This window comes from Sclerotinia sclerotiorum, genomic scaffold, assembly GCF_000146945.2.
Source record: "Sclerotinia sclerotiorum 1980 UF-70 scaffold_19 genomic scaffold, whole genome shotgun sequence".
NCBI classification, from domain to species: Eukaryota; Fungi; Ascomycota; class Leotiomycetes; order Helotiales; family Sclerotiniaceae; genus Sclerotinia; species Sclerotinia sclerotiorum.
The window spans coordinates 386,677-411,713 of NW_001820817.1; the positions used below are offsets into that span (position 1 = coordinate 386,677).

The 25,037-nt window shown below is 41.4% G+C and overlaps 12 protein-coding genes across 12 annotated transcripts in view; 6 read left to right on the forward strand and 6 right to left on the reverse strand.

Moving 5' to 3' along the window:
• Positions 1–1,288, reverse strand: part of SS1G_12182 (predicted protein) — a gene marked incomplete at both ends in the record, with an annotated part of 1,891 nt that extends 603 nt beyond the window's left edge. Inside the window, 2 exons of the mRNA XM_001587102.1 lie at positions 202–610; positions 821–1,288. Of these exons, the coding sequence (XP_001587152.1) occupies positions 202–610; positions 821–1,288 (877 nt within the window). The remainder of the gene's footprint in view (positions 1–201; positions 611–820) is intronic.
• Positions 1,289–2,328: 1,040 nt separating this feature from the next.
• Positions 2,329–2,935, reverse strand: SS1G_12183 (60S ribosomal protein L38; the record flags this gene model as incomplete). Its single annotated transcript, XM_001587103.1, has 4 exons — positions 2,329–2,384; positions 2,440–2,571; positions 2,749–2,782; positions 2,906–2,935. 4 exons carry the CDS (start codon positions 2,933–2,935, stop codon positions 2,329–2,331), a joined length of 252 nt encoding a protein of 83 aa, XP_001587153.1.
• A 449-nt stretch (positions 2,936–3,384) lies between these two features.
• On the forward strand, positions 3,385–3,824 carry SS1G_12184 (hypothetical protein; the record flags this gene model as incomplete). The annotated part of the gene is made up of 4 exons (XM_001587104.1): positions 3,385–3,420; positions 3,470–3,566; positions 3,618–3,664; positions 3,738–3,824. 4 exons carry the CDS (start codon positions 3,385–3,387, stop codon positions 3,822–3,824), a joined length of 267 nt encoding a protein of 88 aa, XP_001587154.1.
• A 962-nt stretch (positions 3,825–4,786) lies between these two features.
• On the reverse strand, positions 4,787–7,834 carry SS1G_12185 (predicted protein; the record flags this gene model as incomplete). The annotated part of the gene is made up of 2 exons (XM_001587105.1): positions 4,787–7,410; positions 7,468–7,834. 2 exons carry the CDS (start codon positions 7,832–7,834, stop codon positions 4,787–4,789), a joined length of 2,991 nt encoding a protein of 996 aa, XP_001587155.1.
• Positions 7,835–8,931: 1,097 nt separating this feature from the next.
• On the reverse strand, positions 8,932–9,499 carry SS1G_12186 (hypothetical protein; the record flags this gene model as incomplete). The annotated part of the gene is made up of 2 exons (XM_001587106.1): positions 8,932–9,404; positions 9,454–9,499. 2 exons carry the CDS (start codon positions 9,497–9,499, stop codon positions 8,932–8,934), a joined length of 519 nt encoding a protein of 172 aa, XP_001587156.1.
• A 264-nt stretch (positions 9,500–9,763) lies between these two features.
• Positions 9,764–11,627, forward strand: SS1G_12187 (hypothetical protein; the record flags this gene model as incomplete). The annotated part of the gene is made up of 3 exons (XM_001587107.1): positions 9,764–9,944; positions 10,003–11,255; positions 11,322–11,627. 3 exons carry the CDS (start codon positions 9,764–9,766, stop codon positions 11,625–11,627), a joined length of 1,740 nt encoding a protein of 579 aa, XP_001587157.1.
• Positions 11,628–11,853: 226 nt separating this feature from the next.
• Positions 11,854–12,750, reverse strand: SS1G_12188 (predicted protein; the record flags this gene model as incomplete). The annotated part of the gene is made up of 1 exon (XM_001587108.1): positions 11,854–12,750. The coding sequence occupies one exon, from the start codon at positions 12,748–12,750 to the stop codon at positions 11,854–11,856; it is 897 nt and encodes a 298-aa protein (XP_001587158.1).
• A 337-nt stretch (positions 12,751–13,087) lies between these two features.
• On the reverse strand, positions 13,088–14,698 carry SS1G_12189 (predicted protein; the record flags this gene model as incomplete). Its single annotated transcript, XM_001587109.1, has 5 exons — positions 13,088–13,134; positions 13,258–13,372; positions 13,745–13,790; positions 13,985–14,033; positions 14,608–14,698. The coding sequence occupies 5 exons, from the start codon at positions 14,696–14,698 to the stop codon at positions 13,088–13,090; spliced, it is 348 nt and encodes a 115-aa protein (XP_001587159.1).
• A 753-nt stretch (positions 14,699–15,451) lies between these two features.
• SS1G_12190 (predicted protein) lies at positions 15,452–15,781 on the forward strand (the record flags this gene model as incomplete). Its single annotated transcript, XM_001587110.1, has 2 exons — positions 15,452–15,501; positions 15,577–15,781. The coding sequence occupies 2 exons, from the start codon at positions 15,452–15,454 to the stop codon at positions 15,779–15,781; spliced, it is 255 nt and encodes an 84-aa protein (XP_001587160.1).
• A 1,157-nt stretch (positions 15,782–16,938) lies between these two features.
• Positions 16,939–18,124, forward strand: SS1G_12191 (hypothetical protein; the record flags this gene model as incomplete). The annotated part of the gene is made up of 3 exons (XM_001587111.1): positions 16,939–17,318; positions 17,371–17,467; positions 17,540–18,124. The coding sequence occupies 3 exons, from the start codon at positions 16,939–16,941 to the stop codon at positions 18,122–18,124; spliced, it is 1,062 nt and encodes a 353-aa protein (XP_001587161.1).
• Positions 18,125–19,105: 981 nt separating this feature from the next.
• SS1G_12192 (hypothetical protein) lies at positions 19,106–19,681 on the forward strand (the record flags this gene model as incomplete). Its single annotated transcript, XM_001587112.1, has 1 exon — positions 19,106–19,681. One exon carries the CDS (start codon positions 19,106–19,108, stop codon positions 19,679–19,681), a length of 576 nt encoding a protein of 191 aa, XP_001587162.1.
• A 624-nt stretch (positions 19,682–20,305) lies between these two features.
• SS1G_12193 (hypothetical protein) lies at positions 20,306–20,647 on the forward strand (the record flags this gene model as incomplete). The annotated part of the gene is made up of 1 exon (XM_001587113.1): positions 20,306–20,647. The coding sequence occupies one exon, from the start codon at positions 20,306–20,308 to the stop codon at positions 20,645–20,647; it is 342 nt and encodes a 113-aa protein (XP_001587163.1).
• Between the last annotated feature and the right edge of the window lie 4,390 nt (positions 20,648–25,037).

Below are 25,037 nucleotides of genomic sequence, written 5' to 3' on the forward strand. Positions count from 1 at the left end.
GCGGAGAGGGTGGTAGAGGTACAGCAGCTGCTTGAGCGAGGGGGTCGACTGGTTGATGACCAGGTGGAGCTGGAGGGGGTGGAGAACGTGGTGGAGAAGGAGGCGGAGAAAGAGGTAAAGGCAAAGCAGCCGCTTGAAGAAGCGTCAATAAATCGTCTGGTTGTGGAGTTGGTTGAGTAACATGTCTACGAAGCGATTTACCGCTACGTTTGAAAACCTTCCAATTACCACGTATACTTTTCTTTCTCAAATCCTTAAGAATCGCAATCTTAACATCCCTTTGTAATTTCTTCTCCTTTGCTTCTCTAGCCGGTCTTTCCCTTTCCACTTTATCCTTCTTTTCCTTCTCCTTCCGTTCCCTCAGTAACCTCTCCTTCTCTAATTTCTCCAATCTCTCATCATTCTCCCTCTCAATCCTCTTCCTCTCCTCCAAATCATCAAGAAATACCTGCGCAAACCAATCCATCTCCCTATCCACCGTATCCCGATCCATCCCCATCTCCCCTAAATCTACATACCAAATCTCCTTATTCCCAACTATCAATTCCAATCCTAGCGCCTCTTCCCTACCCAATCTAATATCCATTCTAAGTCTCTGTCGTACAAATCCCTCAATACTGCGTGCTGCTCTCAGCCATGGGGTTCCATGTCCCGTTACACCACTTTCTTCGAGATCGAGTGCTTTTCCCCGACAGAAGGCGTTACATTTACATACGTAGATACTAAAAAAAGCATGAACCATTTCATGCAACAAGGTCCCTAGATAATTCTTCAGGAGAGTAACTGATTCGGCTTCGTTTTTCGGGGCGGGATATCGTACAAATACACTAATATGACAACGAATATTATGTCTCGTCGTGTCTTTTTCGGTCCTCTTATCGACTGTTGTTCCTAAGACAAATTGTGCCCTTTGTTCTGGGTTTGGCTCTTCGAGTTTCATGGTACATCTAAGAGTATTTAGAGCTCCTCCAAAGATCATGACGTTGAAATAAGAGAAATAGAGATCTAGGAGGTCTTGTTCTGTCTTACCTTTTAACCAGGGACTTTTGATGATGTTTTTTAAGTCGGACAGGCCGGATCTATTCCAATTTTGTTTGACTTTTTGGAAGGGATCATGAGGGGGATGACCGGTGGCTCCTTGTAGTACATTGGTTATGTTGTCGGCGATTAGGTCGGCAGCTTGAGAGTAAGTACAGCAGAGGGGCTGAAGAGGAATGTGGGCGCGGTCACCGGCCCAGAGTACCCGACGTGCTGCGTAGGGATTAAGATGACAATCGTCGATTGTCATTGTGATTATAGGAGAGAAAACTTAACTTACTGTTTTTAAAATGAATGAATAGCAAAGTTGGGCCTGCCCAATATCGTCTATGAAAGGAATTATGAATGAGCGTCTCCTTGATGTTGCTTGTAAAATGACGACCTGCGTCTTGAGTATGAAGTGTGTTTCTGCTTAGAATGAATGCAAGAATAGTAGTGTCAAAATAATGCAGAAAAGACTAAGGTTTGGCAAGCAAAATTATTTATGAAAAAACGTGAGGAAGGGGATAGACAATAGGATTGTCGATGGATATATGTTGAGGGAAACAAAGACGCTTGATTGTTCAAAGAATAGATTGAGATCAATGGCTGTTGAAAGATAAAATTGATGCTACACATAGAGTTCATTGTAATCGATATTTTGGTAACAAAGACCGGCAATATCTCTTTGTCACAATAAAGACATACAATCAGATGCCCAATTTTGATTCTTATCCGTAGTGTTCAATCAGACCTCAGGGTTCATCTCTCACGAATATTTTGTATGTATTGGAGCAGCTAGATGATAGCCGCAGAATCGCTGATCATCTGAATGTCATCAAGGGAATGGGTGGGTGAAGGTGGAATCAAGCAGAGCGGATGTTAACATTCTGTATATTTGATATCCTACTACTATGCACTTTAATAGTGTTGAAATAGGAGAAATAGAGTAAAAGATGTACGAGCACCTTGGCATTACCATCTTGACTTCAAGAAAGAAATGCAAAACCTTGGATGTAGTTCACTATGACATGCCTAATATGGTTGGTAAAAATTTCACATCTCTTCCACACACACATACACACACAAATCTCGGCGATCAGATGCCAAAATTGGATTCCGAAGGCTTATTTCATTTTCTCAATCTACTTCACCCTATTTTCATAGGACAAAAGCAGGATATCACATCACGATCTTGCCAACGGCAAAAAACATGATCATGCTCAATATATTTCGAATGTGCAATCAATCAATGTCTGTATTGTCTCATCCACTGCTTGAATCCGTAATCTAACCCCACTGTTCAACTATCTATGCGATTCTCTTTCCCTTTTGGTTCTTCTTTGGGGTATCGGCGATGGTGAGGTCTAAAGCTCGTGTTAGTAGTGTCCTGGCCTGACGTGAAGTGAGGGGAAATCGTACTAGGTGGAAGACTTTGCTTCAACTTCTCGGCCTTCTCCAAATCCTTAAGGACAAGGGTGTACAAGTACTTTTGGCATCTGACCTTGATCTTGATGGAGCTGGTCTTTCCGACATTCTTCTTTATGCGGGCGGCTATTGTATACTATGTTAGTCTTTTCTGTAGCTTCGTCGATCGCGGCATCCCATCCCGGAAGTTCATCCGTTCTTCAATTGCCCATTTTCAAATGCCGATGAAACTTTTCCATATTCGAGTTCAAAGATAATTCGTGTAAGGCCATGCTAGAATAGAATAGAAAGATAAAAACATACAGGAAGCATCCTTGCGTCTGCAAATCTCCAAGAACTGTGCAATTCAACATTAGCATCCGTACCAACTCAAACCCAAAAGTCCTTTCAGTCTATCCGTTCCTAATTCCTCATCCCTCATTCCCATCCTCAAAACGCAGCTCATTAGGATATAACTCACGGATTTGATGTCGGTGATTTCGCGAGGCATTTTGACAGATTGATTAGTCGAAAATTGGTGAAATAATCGGGAATTGATGACAGGAATCGAGACTTCGTGGTATTGAGGTTGTTGATGTGGAAATTCGCGATTGTGTGCGTATTAGTAAGCTAACTCGGTTATGATTGTATGGGAGGGTTTTCTGTTTGATAAGATGTGCATGGGCCAATGGATGTGGCGTTGGCTTGTCGCACTATTGAGGGCGGCTTTGTGGCTGAGAGGGAGGACAGGTTTCTGATATTTAGGCAAGCATTGTACGTCTCTGTGAATATTTATCTATTTAAAGTCCCTTGCAAAAAGTCTGATTTTGGAATTTTCACATCAAAATTTTACTCTACAAACAGTAAATTCAAAAGTTGTGTTGGAGAAGAAAAGACTTTGAAAGTACAACGTTTGTATCAAGTTCAAGTACAAGTTAACGCCACCCCCTCTTATCAAGGATGCCTACCCCTCTCGATAGAGCTCTAAGCTCCAAAGTAAGTTTCTTCACCACCAACTCAAAGCATCCCTCTAAAACATGTATAGAACGCCGTATTAGCTTTCACAGGAATTGTGACTGCAGCTGCAGCATGGTCCATTTGGGGTACCGACATGTTTCCAAAGGAAGAAGATCCTAATGGTGGTACGAAAGACTCACGTATCATCTGATGGTGTGATACTAATCCACAAATAGATCCAGCAACATGGTCAAGAGAAGAATTACGAAGATGGTTGGCAGCTGTTAGTACCCTTGGAGCTTTTCTCTTCATTTGCTTCAAATATATCACTCGTAGATATTAACCATTTCTTGTAGAGAGATCTCCACCCACAAAGCAAAGACACCAGGGAGCAGTTGTTGGAAAGGGTAAATGTAAACTTAAGAGTCCCAAGAAAGTCATGAAGTCACGATAGTTATCGGTCATTGTGGCATGGGAATAGGATAGGCTGGAGTCAGTACTTCAGAACCCAGCGTTTACGATTAGTTCTAGCAGGGAAGGCGTTAGGTCACTTGTGTTCAGCATGCATTGATATTAATGAATTGTCTTAAATAACAGCTTTACCTGGGTTATTTCAGTTTTCCGTAAAATCTCATAAAATCTCGCCATGCAGATTAGCCTTTCTGTTCTCATTTGTTTGGTCGCTCGAAATCCAAATGCTACCACCGCGAACAAAAAGACATCAACTCCGCCAGAAAGTCCCCCCTAAAAAAGATGAATGCTGTACCAGATGCAGCCCATATGAAAAGAAGGTCAAAAATTAGTAAAAAATAGCAATGGAACACCGTTCAGTAAACTTCTGATACAGTGAAAGCGTGCTAGGGTGTTTTGCTTTCATCTGATAGCTGTAGAAGACGATGATCTCTAGGTATCAAACGATGGCTTCAACTGCGGAAACAAGATTGCGGATATGGTATCGTCATTAAAAGATCAATCGCCGTGAAAAAGGAGGAATAAAGCAAGGAGCGTTCAATAATCAACTCCTTCGAAGTTCTCAGAATAAACAATAGAGCAAGTGTGCGAAAACGTGTTGTAAAAAGGAGCTATGATGTAATAACAAGGCATTTCTGAAAACGGGAGAATGGTTGTTGTAGAAGATGGTGAAAGACGGCCTTCCATCACAAGCTCTTCACTTTGGCAATTTATCTTGAGTTGATGAAGTAAGCTTGCTAGGCAACGTATTGTGCAGAGATTTTCGCAATTTCAGCCTGCAATTCATGAATTAGCATGCGGTACTCCATTAGAGAATAAAGAATTTACCTCTAATGCCGCATTTTCTTCCTCCAGAGCTTGGGCTTGTCTATTGATTTCATTTGCCTGCCAAATAAGTTAGTCACTTGGCCGGTGCAAAATCGAAGCATTAAAATTATACTTTTTCCATCTGCACCTTCATATTCCGGGCTGCCTCCAACTGATCTTCCAAAGCTCGCTTCTTGCCTGTAGCTGCTTGCATACGTGCTTCTGCCGCTGCTGTTTCACGTTCAACGATAGAAGTTTGCTTCAAAGCGGGAGATGAATTTGTCTTATTTGGTCCCGAACTGCTACCGGCAGAGGTCATTTGATCAGCTTTGCGCTTTTCATTTGTTCCGGCCTTAGCCCTGGCTTTAGCCTTGGGCTTAGATGTGGTGGTTTCTTCCGCGACGGCAGGTATTGCAGCTTTTGCTGTCTTTGGGCCACCTACATCCTTTTGCATCTTTGGGGCTGGCTTCTTTGGCTTGACTTGAGATAGCTCAGGTTGAGCTGGGACATTTGAAGAGCGTTCAACTTTTGCAGCTGGAGCCTTTTGAGTGGCGCTTGTCTTCTGAGAAGCTGGTGCCTTTGAAACGGGCGTGGACTTTGTCTTTGGAGCAGATGAGGATTTGGCAGCAGCTGGGACTCTCGCCTTTGGCTGTTTGGCTGGCTTAACTGGGGCAACTACTATGTTAGACTCATCAGCCTTGAGAGGAGAATCTTGCCGACTGTCCTGTTGGTTTCCAATATCGACAGGTGTATCATCGAGTTTGCTGTTAGACTTCGCGACTGTGGCAGGCAAATCATTGCTGTCGGAACTAATCATGTCAATTTCTGATGGGACTTCGAGTTGACGTGATTTGTTAGATCTTTTGGCATTTTCCTCAAGGATAGCACTTGATGGATATCGTTTGGCCTTTTCAATTCTTTGCATCTTTGCGACATCTTCAAGCACGCTCTGTGAGGCCTCTTCTGTGGGTGTTTGAGAACCATATTCATTGTCTTGGGATGCGGTAAAATCTTGAGATTGCGAAGGCGAGGCGTTGTCCATAGAATCTTGATCTTGCTTTGTATTTGTAGATCGGGGATCAGCCTCAGGCGATGTCGATCTTTCTGCGCTCAGCTTTGGCTCAAGTTCGCCTTCAACAGCATCGATCATTTCTGTATCTTCAGGCTGGGGAGAGTCGTAAATGAACTCAGCGAAATTACTTTCCATCATGTCAGCCTCTAGAGACGGGACAGGTTTTTCAAAATTTAGGGCTGGTTGTTCGAAGCTGAGTCCTAGACCACGTTGCAGAGCCTTCTCAGCTTTTCTTTCTGCAACCCTCTGGCGAAATTCAATTGATGGACTTGCTTCACGGCTACTATTGTCACTATAGTTGTCTTTAGTGATGATAACACGAGCCGCTGATTCAATTCGGTTTGCTCCATTCAAGTTTCCTGATAATACACGTTTTTCCTCTCCGAAGTCGTGGAAGTGCTTCGTACCTTCTTTCTTTGATGATGCTGGAGGGGTCATTGGCTCCCAGGATGGACCACTTGCCTCAACACCGACTGACTTAAAACGAGCCGAATTGTCTTTCTTGGGTGTGCCTCCAATCACACACGGCACAGAGGACTGTCTCAGGTGCTCCGGGTCATCCGAAGATAAAAGCTGAGCCTTGTCTGACAAGGTAAATTCTTGATCTGTATGCATTGGATCAGTATTGATCGTACTAAAGTTGTCTGAACCTGAGCCTAACACATTGCGTCGATACCATTCAGAACGAGCAGGATTTTCCCAGGCCTTTCTTGCTGGGGCTCCCTCGACGCCGAGCATAGAAAGTGGTTTTTTCTTGCGGTTTGTACGAGTTTGATTGCCTTGGACAACACCATCGTCAGTCAATTTAACCCTCTCAACCTTGATATTCGGTGCAAGAAGCGCGGCGTCTTCAAGCTCGCTAGCCTGCTCGCTATTATGAACAGTAAGTTGAGAAGCACCTGAAAGATGAACAGGCTTTGACACAGTTTCGATGACTTCAGCATCAGAGCTGTCGTCATGCATTTCCGATGAATAAGGATCTTTGATGATCATATTCTTCTTTTCAGCCGACCCCATTACCTTAGCCAACAAGGCAGATGCCTCGGTTCCTCCAGAAGCACTGCTCTTAACAATCTTTTTGTGGACTTCTTTGCCTTTGATAATCTCTACAGGCTCATCAGTATCATCCTCTGACTCTGGCACCAGATTGCCGGCATCACCATCCTTATCATGGGTACCGGTATCAACGACGGAAGTAGCCTTAGCAGTTCGTGGGACATCCTTCAGAGGCGATTTCTTCAAGTTTAATTTCATGTCACTCCACGACGTCCCCTCATAGTCCGGGGTATTCAGGAAGCCCAATTTGTGAAAATCGGTAGTAGAGAAGAGCAAGAATCGGAATGAGGCCCAAAGCTTGAAGTTACCTGGCCATTTCCTCACAATGCAATCTCTTAGGGAATCCTGCAGCTTTTTATGGCCCACGCCACCAACTTCGAAAGGCGGAGGAAGGATTGCGTCCTCGTCAACACATGGATTAAGATTCCACCATTCGCTATGATCTTCGAACGTGGGTGCACGATCATCATGGCCGAGATCCGCGGGTTCTTCGCTTGATGATGATGAGGTATCATCAGAATCAGGATCCTTTGCGTGAGCCTTGTGAGAATTGGGGCCTTGGCGGAATATTTGTATTTCGATGCTACCGACTGAATGAGGTGCGCCACCCTTAACATTTCGTGCTGTTTCATTGTTTAGTAAATAGGGTACTGAGGTATTATATAGGAAGGATAACTCACCCTTTTTGATGTTCCGCTCTTTTATTTGTAACTGGTAGGTCTTTCCGACATATTTGTTGCGTATCTTAACTTGACCTGCCACCCATTCAAATTTCTTGCTGAATGCCTGGGTGGCTTTCTCGTTGCTATGCGAAGCTCGTAAGATACCATCGACGACCACGTCAACGAATTCAACAACACCTGAGTTTATGCTAAAGCATGGTGTGATGGCATCGCCTTCTGCGGTGAGAGCGTAGCAGGTAAAATGGTTACCTTCCCGCTTCATACCCTCTTCATGAAGCTTCCCATTGTCACCGCCGCCTTTCAAGCATATTTCTCCTTTGACAGGCTTTCCATCAAAGCCAAGTAAACCGGATGGGATCCTCATGACTGTTGACGTCGAGAAGTCCTTGTAAATATTGTCAGTTAATGTGTGCGAGGTGTTTAAAAATACGGATGATATGTAGAATATTGAGTTTTTGTGAGGTTTGATCAAAGGTCAGGTCAGAAGTTGGTGGACAAGATCGAGGGATATCGAAGAGGGTCTGGATATTTTTCGAATCTTTTCAGGTAATAGATCATTAAAGAAAAAAATTCGATAGCAGATAAACGTTAAGAATTGCAAGTTCGCAACAAAGTAGAAAAGTTTTAAATAACTTGAGAATACTTCAAGTCAATGAAATATTGCTCAAAAGTGAAGAGTTGTAGATAGAAGGAAGTTGTTTTTGAGAAAGACGAAGATACTTCACCTTGGCAACAGAAACGAAGCTCAGAGAGGTTGAAAGTTAGATGCTATTGGGTGAATCTAGAAACTAACGAGGAAATCAAAAAAAAAAAAAAGACAAAAGGGATGATATCCTTAAGGCGAGAGTTGCATATGACAGTTGCGAGTTTCAGATATTGGTAGAGATACTTGCAGAGAGTTAGTTATGTGAGTTGCGATTTGTGTGAGAAACTACAAAGAGCCGTTGGACATCCTAAGATGGAGAGCCTCTTTGGGGAAAAGAGTCCTATGCTCATAAGTTTGTTAGATCCAATAAATAGTGTACTGGGCAACATAAACATTTGCAAGCGCTGTGTCTGTAAAGTTGTTTTTGACGTTTTAATTGATTCGTGTATCAGGTAAATGCTATGGAGGACCTCTAATCAACAGTTGGACAGCTTAATGATCAGCTGGACGTCCAGCTGGAAGTGAATACTTCAAAAATATGATAGTAAATCCCCGAGCTACCTAGCTACAATCGAGATCTTCGTAAATGGTGTCTTCTGTACATCTAGTAACAGATCGATATGAGAACGATGCCGAGAAACAAGCGCTGGACACCGCTAGAAACACACCGTTTAAGGTGTAGAACAGCACGTCATTCTGTGACGGTCATATGCCAGTCCCGGATAGATCCTTGGACTTCCATAGACTGGGTATAGGATTCCCACAGTCTCGTTTGCCCATTTTTTTCCCATTTGGATATCTCCATAATCTGGACCTCATAACACCAATCTAAACACCTGACTCTGAATCAACCACCTTCTGATCCCTTTCGACGCCTTTGGATTCCTGGCTTCCAAATTCGGCACCAGGACAAAATTCTCCATAAAACCCCTCTCTTCCCCCTCATCTCCGTTCTTTGATGAATATTTCACCTGCCCACTAACCATAATGGCAATGCTGATTTTCTTCCCATCCTTGTCAGGCCCAAGTTTACTTTCCTCAACCCCTATGTTGTAGTTTGGGTTAATGACATGGGCGACATATGATTGGACTTCATAAGCCGTTTTGCCGATTTTATTCTCGAACGTTTCTTGGAAAGCGGAAGGCGTTGGTATGAGGTTTCCGTTGATGGTTATTGAAGCTTCAGCTGGTGCTAGAGGGGAGGGTTTGATGTAGAAGGATGTGATGTTTGAGCGGAGGTTGGGCTTATTCAATGTTTCGTAGAAGCTTTCAACGAATATTTCGGCCGCTGGAGTACATCAGCATGAAAGTTTGTCAGTGAGGCATGCGAAAAGTACCTTTGGTAGCCAAGTCAATTTGGGTATCTTTTGTAGGATCGGACATGGTAGTTTGCACAGATAGTATGCGGTTGTGAATATCCAAGAAAATTAATAAATCAGAACTTAAGTGAATTTTGGGAATAAACCACTTGCGGGCTTTTCTGGTGTGTCTTTGTCTTTTCAATCTAATGACGCGGAGTAGGGCTCGCAATTCAATGGCTTTAAAAAACGCGGGGGCGGAGATGCGGCCGCAACACCGCATTTACGCATCATTTACAATTCTCTCAGCTCATGCTAAATTGCGCTTCAGTCGGCGCATTTTGTTTAAATGTATGGACTCAACCCTTCATTGCGGGGCTCTTTGCAGTCCAAAACCAGATCACTTTGGAGGACTGGCTGGGTCTGCAGCTCATGTCGGGCAAGAGCTATACCAAAAGTCAGATACTCTACAGATACAACACCAAAGAAGCCGTACTATGTCACCACACCAATTTTCTACGTGAATGCCGGTAAGTCTAAACAATGTTCCCTTCGTACAGTTTTTTAAGCTAATTGAGTCATCCTAAGCACCTCATGTTGGTCACCTATATACTATGGTCCTGGCGGACGTCTTCAAACGATGGCAAGTTTTAAAGGGCGAGACAGCGATCTTATGTACAGGAACAGACGAACATGGCATGAAGATACAACGAGCTGCTGCACAAGCAGGCACACTTCCTAAAGAATTTTGTGATAATGGCGCCGAGACATTTAAAAAGTTGGCACAGCGAGCAGGACTTTCAAACGATCATTTTGTACGCACGACTGATCAAGATCACAAAGAGACAGTAGAATATGTCTGGTATATGCTGAAGGAACGGGAATATATTTACGAGTCAAAACACGAGGGGTGGTACTGCGTCAGTGATGAGACTTTCTATCCTGAGTCCGTGATTGAGAAGAGGCTGGACCCTTTTACTGGGAGGACATTCATTGCTTCTCAAGAGACTGGTAAAGAGGTTGAATGGACATCGGAAAAAAATTACCACTTTCGATTATCTGCTTTCAAGGATCAACTTCTTGAGTTTTACGAAAGGAACCCCGATTTTGTTGTACCATTGACTCGGATGAAGGATGTGGTCAATCAAGTGTCTAAAGGCTTAGAAGACCTCTCAATATCTCGTCCCTCCGATCGTCTGAGTTGGGGCATTCGAGTTCCAGACGATGACAGTCAGACTATATATGTGTGGCTCGATGCACTAGTCAACTACATTACAAAAGCAAGCTACCCGTGGGCTCCAGGGAATGAAGCTGCTGGGGGATGGCCTGCGGACGTACAAGTTATCGGGAAGGATATTGTTCGATTTCACTGCATATATTGGCCCGCATTTCTTCTCGCCTTGAATCTACAACCACCAAAGCGAATTTTGACGCATGCTCACTGGACAATGGACAACCAAAAAATGTCCAAATCAGTAGGGAATGTAGTCAACCCATTTTTTGCAATGGATCGATTTGGGGTCGATGTGATGCGCTATTACCTTATTCATGATGGTGGAATTAAGGAAGATTCTAGCTATGGAAATGAATATATTGTTGAAAGATACAAGAAAGGATTGCAAAAAGGTCTAGGTAATCTTGTCAGTCGATTGACCAGACCAAAAGTATGGAATGTTCGTTCTTGCGTAGAAGCCGCACATTCTGAAGGATTGCATAATTCGGATATTTCTACCAATCAGCAGATCGCTTTACTTAATAATGTTCGCCCAAAAGCTAACGACAAAATGCAAGAGCTGAACCCAGCAGCAGCTCTGCATGTTATTATGGATACCGTATTTGAAGTAACTACACCATCCACCATCTACCACATGTTTCTAAAGATTACGATACTAACCACGAATTAACAGACTAACAAATACTTACAAGAAGAAGCTCCCTGGAGTCTCGCAAAATCTGAGGAACCAAACGCTAAAGAAAAACTCATAAGCGCCGTATATCATTCAGCCGAGGCGATCCGCATAGTTGGAATCCTCCTTCAGCCGTACATGCCGGAGAAAGCATCTCTACTCCTGGATATGATAGGTGTCATACCAGAGCGTCGAACATACGAGTACGCGACACTAGGCGCTGATCCTTCTTATGGTGATGCTCAGGTTCCGCTGGGTAAATGTGCATGGGATGCGCTATTTCCACCCTTGGCAATCGAGACTTGATTTATCTTGAATACGTCTTGTGTCGTATCTGAATATACCCTTATAGCATCGAATAAAATTATACCTACTCTCAAGCGAATCATTGGTCACCTCAAAACAGGTGGTATTGACTCTTTTTATAATTGATATCATTACATTCATACTATAACCTCGATAAACTTCAAGTCGGTCAATCAAATATTACAGTAAAAGTTACAGTAAAAGTTTCCAAATCGGCTTTGCAGCTTTATTGAATTGCGACGCTCTTCTTTCCTTTCGGAAACTTTGGCTTCTCTGCAGTTTTTTTCTCCACGGGCTTTTTCGGTTGTGGTTTCTCTTCTTCCTCTTCCTCTTCATCTTCCTCAAACTCCTCTTCATCGGATGAAATTAACTCTTCAATTTCATACCCATCATCATCGACGTCATCCTCCTCCTCCTCTTCACTACTAGACTCCTGTAGTATTTTCGTCTTGGTAGGTTTCTCTTGCCTCTGCTTCCCCATCTTGCTTTTCGCCTTTAATGTCGCAGTGCTCTTCTTAACACTTGGTTTCTCCTCTACCTCTTCTTCCTCCCCCTCACTACTCGTATACTCCCCACTAGTATACTCCTCACTATCCGTATAATCCTCCTCACCCTCCTCACTATCCACCACCTGCAAAATCCTTCCTCGTCCTCTACTCTCCAACGCATCATTCGCCACCTTCCCCATAATCCCATTCAACCAATTTTCCGTCCCAGTCCCCACTCCCCCCTTCCCAAAATTCCTCCCCAACCCATTCCCATCCCCAACCACATTCCTACTCGGCTCACACGTCATCCCCAAAATCGTTCCTTTCCTCCTATTGCCCCCACCATTCCCACTCTGAATCGGTTTCACCACAGTAGGCCCCTGAACCTGTACCCATCCCTTCCCCTTCCCATTCTTCTCATACACACTCCCATCCTCCAAGACTCTTCTTCCTTTCCCATCCCATCGTCTCGTTTCTTCAATAATGGGTTCTCCTAATCGTTGCGTACGTTTTGTGCGTGTCGTGCCGTCTTTGTTGATGGTAGTCTTGGTTTGATATGCGCGGCCCCAGTTATCTCCAGATGAGGTAGAGGATGTCAATGCAAATGATGCGGAGGTGTTGAGTGTAAATGGCATTTTTTGTGATAGATATTCTTCTTTCTCCGGTGGTGTTTATGGTTTTTGCATATGATCGCTTTTTGATGGGGAAGATATTATTGAAACGCGAAGAAGAAGAAGTAGAAGAGAATCTTACATCTTGTTATATAAAAATTCAAATACATAATTATCATATGTTGGTTGAGTTCGCCAGAGAAAACAGGATGAAGTGGTGGATGTGACGTCATTTCATCATTTGTGAAGTCATGATCACGTGCTAAATGCAAGCCATCGCGATCAAATTCTGGGTTGTCATGTATTGATTGCTTGATTGATTTGATAATGTTTCGATTTGTAAGTGAAAGGTCGTGGAAAGTTATGGGAAATTCATTTTGATATTACAACGGCGCTTTGTCGCGTATACTATTAGTACCTTCTGCTATATTAGTATAGTTTGTGGATATCAAACTGTAGACGGTAGATACTAGGTTTTCGACGGAAGGTCTTGGCATGTCGTAGATAAGGCTATGGATGGCGGGAACTGACTGCGGGGCAGGGTGGTGCGGAAGCGTAGGGTGTCAATAGCTAGCAGACAATTATCTGGTTTGTGGATCTGCTCGAAAGGTTCAGCCCTTGCAGTCAACATCCCATAACTAGGTACCTATTACTCTGTAGGTATTACTCTGTAAGTATATCCAACGCAGATAAAATTAATTTTTGACCTTGTTAAGCGAATCCTAAACTTCACGACAGGACATGAAGATTAACCATAAGGTGGCCAGATCTAGAACAGTCGATTGTTTTCAGTAGAGACTCCAGACTCCAGACTCCAGACGTAATCTTACCAATTGCTACCGCATCGAGTTTTCAGATGGCCTTGGGATGCCCTTCAGGGTCATATGCATGCATACTTTCGCACTCAGAGCCTAGATGCTGTGTAACCTGCAATTGTGCCACCATACCCCTCCAACTCCATTGTCCTATCATCTTCAATGTCCAATGATACCTCTTTGACATCAATCTAGAAAACAACGCAGTATCGCGAAGAACGATCTAGTTCTCTGCAGGCAGCCGCTCCCCTTTGATAGATAGGCATTGATTAATCCCTTGTGTGCTGGGTGGTCTTGATTCATATCTTGAGAGATTTGGAAAGTTCTAGATCTAAACCCGATGGTCTGTTTGAAAATTCATCATTCAAGAACCACAGTTTGTAGGTCCTGCGCAATGCAATGCCATAAAATCTGCCCGCATTTGCCTGCGCGGGGCAACTTACTGCATAGAATGAGATTGAGCTTCATAACTCTCATTATTCGGATTGCAGTCTATGATTAATTATAATTAGATTCCCGTATGCAGTAGATTTAACACATAAATTCCATGATAGATAATCCCTCACGGTAGAACTACAGTGGTGGTCTAGACTATAAGACCCTGCATCAGTAGAACATGTGCCACATTTTTAAAATCAAGCATTATGCCGTATAGGCAAATTGATTGGACAACAGACAGAACCAATGCAGTGAGATAAACTTCACGGCACAAATCTCCGTAGCGTAACCCTTATATCCAGTAGGTAACTCTTATTCCCGGAACCAAGGGCAAAATATGATGTAAGTATCTAGATTTTACAGAGAAGAGATACCTGAGATATCATATATGCCGAGTTAGACCAAGGAGCAAGCTAAGAAGCAACTCAGAGGAAAGATCAATATTTACAAAACTCATACAGTCAACTAAGTTGGCCATTGAGTGGAAATTGATTCTGGATTCTCGACTGAAGAAGTACCGGTAGTCGATTGTTTGGCTGTGTAACTACTGTACATGCCTAACATCTAGCACCTCCTAGTAACCTTACTCCAAGCCCTTAATTTCGTTCCTGCAGCCGGAAACTAATACAGTGGATAGCTTTAACATTATGATAATCCACTTTTCTACCACCGTACTCCGTACAAGTGATCATGATTCTTGCATAGGTCATGCTCTCCATGGGGATCTACACGTGGGATTCCTGTATTAGGTCTCCATTGGACTTATCAAAAATAAACAAATGACTCAGCCTGGTTTATATCTCAGGTACTCGCTGAATCAGCGAATCAGCTCTGTCTATATCTCAGGTACTTGCTGAATCAGCGAATTAGATCCTAATATGCCGGGCAAGAGCTCAACAGACCGAACCAAATCTAGAAATTCCGGGCCGGAAGTACGACAATTTTTCGCTGAATGTAAAGAAGATTGGAACATTTGCAAAGGTGCCCGGGTTCTAGGGCGATTGGTTCAATGCCCGTTGAATGCTTCCCAAGGCCATCCCAATACTTGGCAGCTCGTCACAAATGTTGTATCGAGACGATGGCACGGGGACGAAATGCAAAGGAACGAGCCGTAACCTTCCTTGATAGCCAATGATGAAAGGGCTTCTATCTTTACGATTGTTTATCAGTGTTCTCAAGGGCCAGAGAGAAGAAAAAGATATCCGTCATCAGTCAAGTCGTTCATGTCACCGATTAGAAAAAATGTCTATAAATCAGTAAGGAACCCCCACGACTTTTGAGAAAACATAATTATTGTTGCGATCCATCAAATAGTTGAGAATTGCTCTGAATAGATATCTCTATTTCTCACTCTGTCAACTAGCTACCTACTCGTATGACTTATGTCAAGGCATAATCCTTCTTGAGTTCCATTCGCAAATTCATATAGGCTTTACTAGACCAAATTTTGGTCTCTCACCACTTGAATAGTCATGCCTCAATCCCTGTCATCCTCTGTGCAAGGCTACTATGGATCGGAGAAGTAAGTTTTTAGTTTCCCGTTCACAAAATGGATTGGATCAATATTTAACCGAATTTCATCTAATTATTTTCATAGAGTCGCTGAAGAAGTCCCACACGCTACTGCTTCTATCAAGAAACAACCTCAAAATCCGTCCACCCTTTCATATAACTTGAGCCGATTTACATCCGCCAACGGGGCGCCTCCATTGGCTCTCCGGGAGCCAGTTCCGCTTGCCGATCGCATTAGTGGTGCGAGAAATGCTATTAAGGACTTCGATGCGAAGATGATTAGAGGCTAGAAGGCTTTACTTCCTCGGTATTGATCTAAGCAAGGACAAGGCTGATGAAAATACCTTGTCATACGTTATTGTAGGGTAAAATTGCCATCATAATTCATAAATTCATAAAGCCTCGGGTGGATTGCTAATATGTAATCACAGAACTCATCTGACCTCGTTACACGTCATCTCGAGGGGAGTAGATCGTTCCACCGTGCCCTCAGCCTCAAGGTCACCAGAAGCCCTTCGACCGAAAGAGAGTCTATTCAAGAGCATCCAGGTTATTCCTCTAGACTCTCTCGATTAAATATTGAAGAGGTGGACGATGAATGAACTTTCATAATTACAGCCCCTCTCTCAATATTCCGATTCTTGATAAATCAGTCGGAGATGATTTATGGAAATGGAAATTGTCAGACTCTAAGTGGAGCAGCAGCCAAGGGACACCATTTGACGCCGGCTTCCACGTCCCGAGATCTATAAATGAGGGAAATTCTTCAAAAGATCAAATGCGGGGTAATGGGGCGTTGAATTTATCCATACCTTACGGGTAATATATCACATTTTGCCATATTGTTGTTGTTTCATTGTTGAATTTCATTTAAAGGTTGCGGACCGTTGCGTTGTTCAAGATGGAGAAAAGCTTATTTCATCCCATCCGAGGGATCCGAGTGTTTGGCTTGAAGTGCCTGCCTGTAATAATAGTCACAATTGATTTTTCACATTCGATCAGATAGACGAGATCTTTGCCAAGTCAGGGATCCTATGCATTCAAACATCCCAAACATCTTCAAAGTACTTTAATTTAAAATTCATTATTATGTAATCCACTTGACCCATTGCCTATTTCATCTCCGTTTCTCCACTGTTCTTCACATAAGCGCTCCGGATATATTAAGCATTCACCCAGTATGGAAAAATGCCATGCCCTTAGATCATTTATCCGAAACAGGCAAATTTCATTTTATCATGTTGCTCAGAAGTAACCCGATTCTGAAGAATGGGGTTATTCGCGAGCGTTTATGTACCCCTCGAATTTTACAGGGAGGTAAATATACATATATATATATAAACTTTTCACTCCCCATTATCCTTTTCTCACCACCCTTCCCGAGTCAGGTCATTCGAATTAACTACACTCTTTGTCGTTCCTTTCCTGTCATATACTTCTATCCAAAATGCATATTTCGAATCTTGTGACTCTTGCCATCTTGCCCTCAGCTTATGGACAGCTTAACACGCTAGCCAAGGCTGCTGGTCTCAAATACTTCGGTTCCGCCACAGACAATGGAGAATTGACCGATACCCAGTATACGGCCATTCTCTCCAACACCAGTCAATTTGGACAGATCACACCTGGAAACACACAAAAATGGCAATACATTGAGCCAACGCAGAACACTTTCAGTTATACCCAGGGTGATGTGGTGGTGGATTTCGCCGAGAAGAATGATCAAATTCTTCGATGCCATAACTTGTGTTGGTATAATCAATTGCCTTCCTGGGTTACCTCGGGCACATGGACAAATGCTACTTTGATTGCCGTGTTGAAGAATCAGTTAGTGATTTTGCACTCTCTTGGCTGAGCTTTAAGCTAATGATACCCGCAGCATTAAAAATGAAGTTACTTACTACAAGGGCAAATGCTACGCCTGGGATGTCGTTAACGAGGCATTCAACGATGATGGTACCTACCGTTCATTTGTCGTAAGTATTTAAAACACTTCTTGTTGTCCCGAAGCAAAACATTACACGGATAATAATACTAACATCCTCAAGTTCTACAACACCATTGGACCCGAATACATCCCCATCGCATTCGAGACTGCAGCTCTCTACGATCCAGATGTAAAGCTCTACTACAATGACTACAACATTGAGAGTTCGGGGGCCAAAGCCACCGCGGCCCTTAACCTCGTCAAATCGCTCCAAGCCCGCGGTATCAAAATCGACGGTATTGGTCTCCAAGGTCACTTCATCGTCGGCGAAACACCAAGTGAATCCGCACTCGCTACTACTCTCCGATCTTTCACTGCCCTCAACGTCGAAGTCGCCTACACGGAACTCGATGTTCGTTTCTCGAGTCTTCCACCTACGACTGCTGGTCTCGCTCAACAAGGTGTCGATTACGCTAATACCGTTAATGCCTGTCTTAGCGTTGATGGATGTGTTGGTGTAACCGTCTGGGATTTCACGGATAAATATTCGTGGATTCCTTCGACTTTTAGTGGTCAAGGTGATGCTTGTCTTTGGTACTCGGACTTTTCTCTTCATCCTGCTTATAATAATGTGATTTCTGCTCTTGCGGCTGCGGCGGGTGTTCCGGTTGTTATTTCGACTCTGCTTCAAGAAAGTTATCCCTAAATTCTTTTTTCGGGGATAATTCCCCCTTAAGTTATTCCCAGCTGTTCCCCTTCCCCACAAATTCGCTAGGTAGCATTTATCACCCTTATCCCCATCCATCCAACCTTTAAACCCCCCCCCCCCCCCCCCCCCAAACAAAACTAACACCACACCCCCCAGACAACCCTAACCACAAAAACCGCATCCACTCCCGCCGCGACAGCAACCGGTACTACCGTCCCCCTCTACGGTCAATGCGGTGGATCAAATTGGACTGGAAATACCGTTTGTGCGGCTGGTACTACTTGTAAGGCGTCGAATGCTTATTATTCGCAATGTCTTTCCAATTAAATGGAAGGGAGGGGAGAGTGGGAGTGGTTTGTTTTGTAGATAGTGGATTGAGATGGATGTGAAGGGGAAATGAGTTGTATGTGTAAATAAATATAAATATAAATATAAATATAAATTGTATAATGAATGAAAGAAAGAAAGATTTAGAAGTATGATTATGACTATGTTTTTTGTGTAGGTATGAAGGTGTGAAATTTTGTATTCGTATTGTATTATGTGAATTATGAATTAAAAGAGATTTCTTTTTAAATATTTGAGAATGGGAAATGAGTTTTTAAATTGAGTTTTTAGATTATATAAGATATAATTTTTATTTCATTTAGTTACTATTATAATATCACAATCTATAAATAAATAAAAATAAAAAAATAAAAAAATAAAAAAATAACGTAACTTATGGTGAACCGGGTCATATGGGGAACCGGGTCACATTTAGCCCATCACTGACTTCAAACCCCAACAAATTTTGCTATGCATACCGAATCACCTCTTACGCCTTCTCAAATTGAAGAGAAGATACAGAATGCTATTATTGCACTTCAATTGAAGGACTTTAAATCAATTAGAAAGGCTGCAGAGTATTTTGAAGTTCCTAAGTCAACTCTCATAGCTAGGGTCGCTGGAAGGAAATCACGTACTCAATCCCACGAAATGGCTCAAATTCTTTCAAACGCAGAAGAAAATACTCTTGTACGATGGATTTCACGACTTACCATCACTGGATTCCCTGCTACACCTATGTTGGTGAAGGAAATGGCCGACGAAATTCGTCTTCGACGCGTTCAGGTCGCGTCATCTCGAATTCCTACCTCGACAGAAATTCCACCTATAGGCCACGAATGGATCTATAGATTCCAAAAACGACATCCAGAACTTAAAACATGCTATTCATATCAATTAAAGTCTAATCAGACTAAAGAGATAACTCCGAAGAATATTCAGACTTGGTTTGATACGTTTCGTATATATCTCATTGAACGAAAATATGAATTAGATGATATATATAATATGGACGAAACCGGATTTGGAGTTGGAAGTACTCAAAGTACATATATTATAATCGATTCTATTCAGAAATCGAATTGGAAAGTTACAGCTGGCAAGCAAGAATGGATAACTGCATTTGAATGTGTCAATGCAGTTGGAAAGGCTTTATCACCTATGATCATTTTCAAGGCTCAGAATACGAATTCTGCATGGATTCCAAAGGACACGCCTCAAAGCTAGCAGTTTTCTACGAGTACGAATGGATGGACCTCAAATAGTCATAGATTAGAATGGCTAAAAAGGGTTTTCGAACCAGAATCCAAGAAAGTGTTAGGTGACCGACCTCGATTTTTGATCATGGATGGCCATTCAAGTCATATTACAGGCAGCTTTATTGCTTTCTGTATAGAGAAGGAAATCGATTTACTTATATTACCTCCTTATTGCTCCCATTTGTTTCAACCATTTGATATTGTGGTGTATGGGCCAATGAAACGATATCATGCTTTAGAGGTCGATCGATATTCTCGAGCTGGTGTAAAGCGAATTCAAAGAGCTGAATGGGTAGAACTCTTTCAAAATATTAGAAAAAAAGCACTGAATTCTTCTAATATTAAAGCTGGTTGAAGAGGAGCTGGTTTAGTACCTTTTGCCTTACGAAAAGTACTCGATTCATTACCATTTAACTCCTCCCAGCAACCTTCTACTCCACAAATGAGAATGTCCAATCAAGATCTAGACTTATCTATACTCAGGAGCTCTCCTCCAGATGGGACAGAGCTAAGGCAAGCAAATCAAACCTTTAATAAAGCTCTAGCAGATAATGATTCTCTTGTATCACCAACTCGTCGATATGCCAAGAGAATGACTAGGCTTGTAGAATCTCAAAATGCTGAGATAGCCCTACTTCGGAAACAGCTCGCTGATGCTCAGGAAGTAATTGAGACTCGAAAGAAGAGAACTAAAGGCAAAAGAGTCAAATTACAAGGTCAATTTGTCTTTAGTAGTGAGGAAGTACTGAAAATGGTACGTGAGGCGGAGGAAAAACCGAAGGAGAAAAAGCCACGAGGGCGACCACGTAAATGTCCAATTGAAGAATTAGAAGAGGAGACTGAAGAAGAAGAGCCAGAGAGTAGTTCAAGTGATTTAGAGTTGGAATTGGATGAATGTGTAGCTCGTAGAACAAGATCACATAGAGAGAATTGAATTTTGTGACCCGGTTCCCCATATGACCCGGTTCACCATAAGTTACGTTATATAAGTGTTACGACGGGTAACAATTAGGTCACAGGATTAGTAATAACACGTGATGCGAGAACTCGAAGAGCTCGAAGGCTTGGCCTCTCGAGCCCTTCGCTGTCACACTCAAGAATACTGGGTAGAGTATCTTGTATTAGAAAATACTAAGCTAAGGAGAAAAGAAGAAGGAAAACAAGAGTAGCGAGTTTTCCTGTGATTAAATACAAACGGGGCATGCCACGTGACCCGAAGGTGTGAGGCGTCACATTCGCTCCCTTCGAGCTACGAAGCATGAAGGTCTATATAATCAAGACGGATTTCCTTTGTATAGAGCTTCGTGCTCAAGATCAATCATTTAGTATACTCTACTATTAGTTATGAATTGTATATCATTATGATTATTACTTAAGTCCCTACTTGATATTTAGTTATAAACCATCTCGAGAGTCTAAAATACTTCTATGTGATCTAGATAATAAATCTTATAATAGAATAATATATTATTATTGTTATTACTTTAAGTCTCTACTTGACACCTAGTTATAAATCATCTCGAGAGCCTAGAGCACTTCCACATGATCTAGACGGCAAATCTCATAACAATAAGGTCATCAAAAGAAAGTTAATGTGACGGAAATCCCTGCTTTCCTCCCACCCTTATTATATAAGAAACCTCAGGTACATTAACCATGTCCACACATGATACGATTACTCGAGATTAGTATGCGATTTAGGTGACCTGAGGATCAGATCCGGACAAGTACTAGGTATCAATGGTTATCGGTAAAGTAAGATCATTGGAGGAATAAATACGACTTCTTTTTGCCTAGCCATTGCGGCTAGGCCATTCATTTGTGTATATATAGAGTAGCTATCCCCATCTACAGGTGCTCTTCACCTGTAGATTCTAAGTTAAATACAATTGCTGGTCTATAAACACCCTTTTGGTCACAATCTTTTCAATCATATTGCAAGTCAAATGATATTATATATCTCAGATTATTATTATATTTAAGTCATTTAATTCAATCACTCAATATTAGATGTTTTGGTGTATTTAAATATTTATATAGTTGTCAAATTGAAGGATTTATCAAAGTTTATATCAATTATATTATCAAGGTTGAATTCTTTATAATCTTCAAAGTTGTATATTTGCAATCATTTACTATTCAGAATATGAAAGCTGGTTTTCAAAGAGCAGGTCTAATACTATTCGATCTTTAATCTATACTCTCAAAACTGGATATTAGGATTCGTACTTTTACCCTTCATTTACCTTCTTGGAACTTACCAATTCCTGGATCTCTCAAACCCCTCACAATTCAATTGAGGCTCTCTTATAATCAATTCTAATAAAAGCTCGAATGACTCATCATCAATCAAGCTCTTCTACACTTATATTTGCGATTGTGCAAGCTTTAGCTAAAGGTATAGAGAGATTGGTATATGAAGTTACACTTTTGAGTGTTGAGAATCGTATGCTTCGAAGAGCAAATGAGGTATTAAGTAAACGTCGACACGCCAAAAAAATTCAACTACGTAATGGGGGGAGTACTTACTGGACAAGAAGTTGAAGATATATTATCATAATAAGAGATTGATAATCAGATTCAATACAATGAGTGTCAAAATGAAGGAAATTCTAATAGGGAATCATCTATTAGTCGATGCTGTAGTAAGTGCGGAAAGACTGGTCATAATTCAAGAACTTGTCAAAATGATATAATAGATCCTAGATTATTAGATTCTTAATAGTTTGAATCAATTGAATAAGTTATGATTGATTAATTAGAATTTGAAGTGGTTAAATGGTCAAAAAGTGGGCGGACTAGTTATATGGGCGGACTGCTGATAAACCACGTTACATGAATTTATTAATAATTATTTAAAATATAAATAACGTAACGTATGGGGAACTCGGACATATGGGGAACTCGGACAGGTACCTTTACACCAAATTTTGTATGTAAAGGTACTTAGAGCGACTTTTTATATCTCTAGAAATACTAGAGATATAGTTTTGATATTTTGAAGTTTGATATATTCAATATAAATATTTAATATAGTAAAATTTTATAGAGATATAAAGTTTTTTCATAAAGATATTAAAGTTTCTTTCAAATTTTCGTTTTTGCCTAACAAAAATTACTATGAGAATTTTTAAAATCGTATTAATTTAAGAACAATATAATTAAAAAGTGTTTTGTAACTTTAATACTGTATTTTTATTAGATATTAAACCTAACTATCAAAAAAAAAAAAAAATTATCTTTAATATCCATAGAGATATAAAAAGTTGCTCTAAGTACCTTTACATACAAAATTTGGTGTAAAGGTACCTGTGTGACGCCTCACACCTCCGGGTCACGTGGCATGCCCCGTTTGTATTTAATCATAGGAAAACTCTCTACTCTTGTTTTCCTTCTTCTTTTCTCCTTAGCTTAGTATTTTCTAATACAAGATACTTTACCCAGTATTCTTGAGTGTGACAACCTGTCTGTTACGTCCAAAACGATTAGTATGTCACATGACCATAAAACATGTGATGGAACGGTGAGGAACGAACGTTCCTAGGAACAACCAGGAACGCTCGTTCCCAGGAACGACGATTCCTAGTTAACCATAGGCACGAAGGACTATATAATCAAGATGGATTTCTTTTGTATAGAGCTTCGTGCTCAAGATCAATCATTTAGTATACTCTACTATTAGTTACGAATTGCATATCATTATTGTCATTACTTTAAGTCCCTGCTTGACGCCTAGTTATAAACCACCTCGAGAGCCTAGAGCACTTCCACGTGATCTAGACGGCAAACCTCGTAACACCTCGTAACACCTCGTAACACAGGTGCTCTTCACCTGTAGATTCTAAGTTAAAATACAATTGCTGGTCTATAAATACCCTTTTGGCTCACAAAATATAATATTAGATAAACATAAAAACTATTTTATATAACGTAACGTATGGGGAACTCGGACATATGGGGAACTCGGACAGTGTTACGAGGTTTGCCGTCTAGATCACGTGGAAGTGCTCTAGGCTCTCGAAGTAGGTTTATAACTAGGCGTCAAGCAGGGACTTGAAGTAATGACAATAATGATATGCAATTCGTAACTAATAGTAGAGTATACTAAATGATTGATCTTGAGCACGAAGCTCTATACAAAAGAAATCCATCTTGATTATATAGTCCTTCGTGCCTATGGTTAACTAGGAATCGTCGTTCCTGGGAACGAGCGTTCCTGGTTGTTCCTAGGAACGTTCGTTCCTCACCGTTCCATCACATGTTTTATGGTCATGTGACATACTAATCGTTTTGGACGTAACACGAGGGTAGCCGTCTAGATTATGTGGAAGTGCTCTAGACTCTCGAGATGGTTTATAACTAGATATCAAGTAGGGATTTAAAGTAATAACAATAATGATATACTATTCTATTACAAGGTTTGCCATCTAGATCACATGGAAATGCTTTAGGCTCTCGAGGTGGTTTATAACTAGACATCAAACAAGGACTTAAGTAATGATTATAATGATATAAAATTCGTAACTAATAATAGAGTATACTAAATGATTGATCTTGAGCACGAAGCTCTATACAAAGGAAATCCATCTTGATTATATAGGCCTTCGTGTTCTGGCTCTAGTGGCTCTAGAGGCTCTAACTAGATTGATTAGAGCCGGTCACATGATAGCTTTGATCCTGTGATTAGTCATGTGATACGGAAATATGTTACCCGTCGTAACAATATACTGTCTACTCACACTCATTCATTCATTCATTCATTCTACTTATCTACTTAAAGATTTTCAATTTTCGACCTTATTATAAGAACCTGTCACGATTCACCATTAGGATTGATGGTGTTACGATGGTAGCAAACTGATTAATTAGGAGAGCTTAGGCCGTGTGCAAACACGATCAGATTTCATCGAATTAGTATGTGATCTTGGTCACCTGAAGATCGTATGCGCACGCACCATCAGAAATCGCGTGATAAGGAGTCTTGAGGAGCCAGAAAGCTCCTAGGGGCCCCCTTTATTGTTCAGTATATAGTCAGAGTAGTTTCATAGTTTAGGAGCTTCGTGCTCAACTTAGTTATCAATTAGTTTACCTACATTCTACTTGATCTAGTAACGACTTCACTTCCAAGTGAAGACTAGTGATAAAGCCTTAACCCACAACTACCAATCAGACGAAACCTCAGGCAGCCGCTGCCTCCGGTACAGTATCGTTACAGAACCCTTGAATCCAATATTAATCTAATTCATTCATTATGTTTATCTCCGGTTTTGAAATATATTATTATGTTTAAGAATCAGATTATTTTATTTATATTTATATTTATT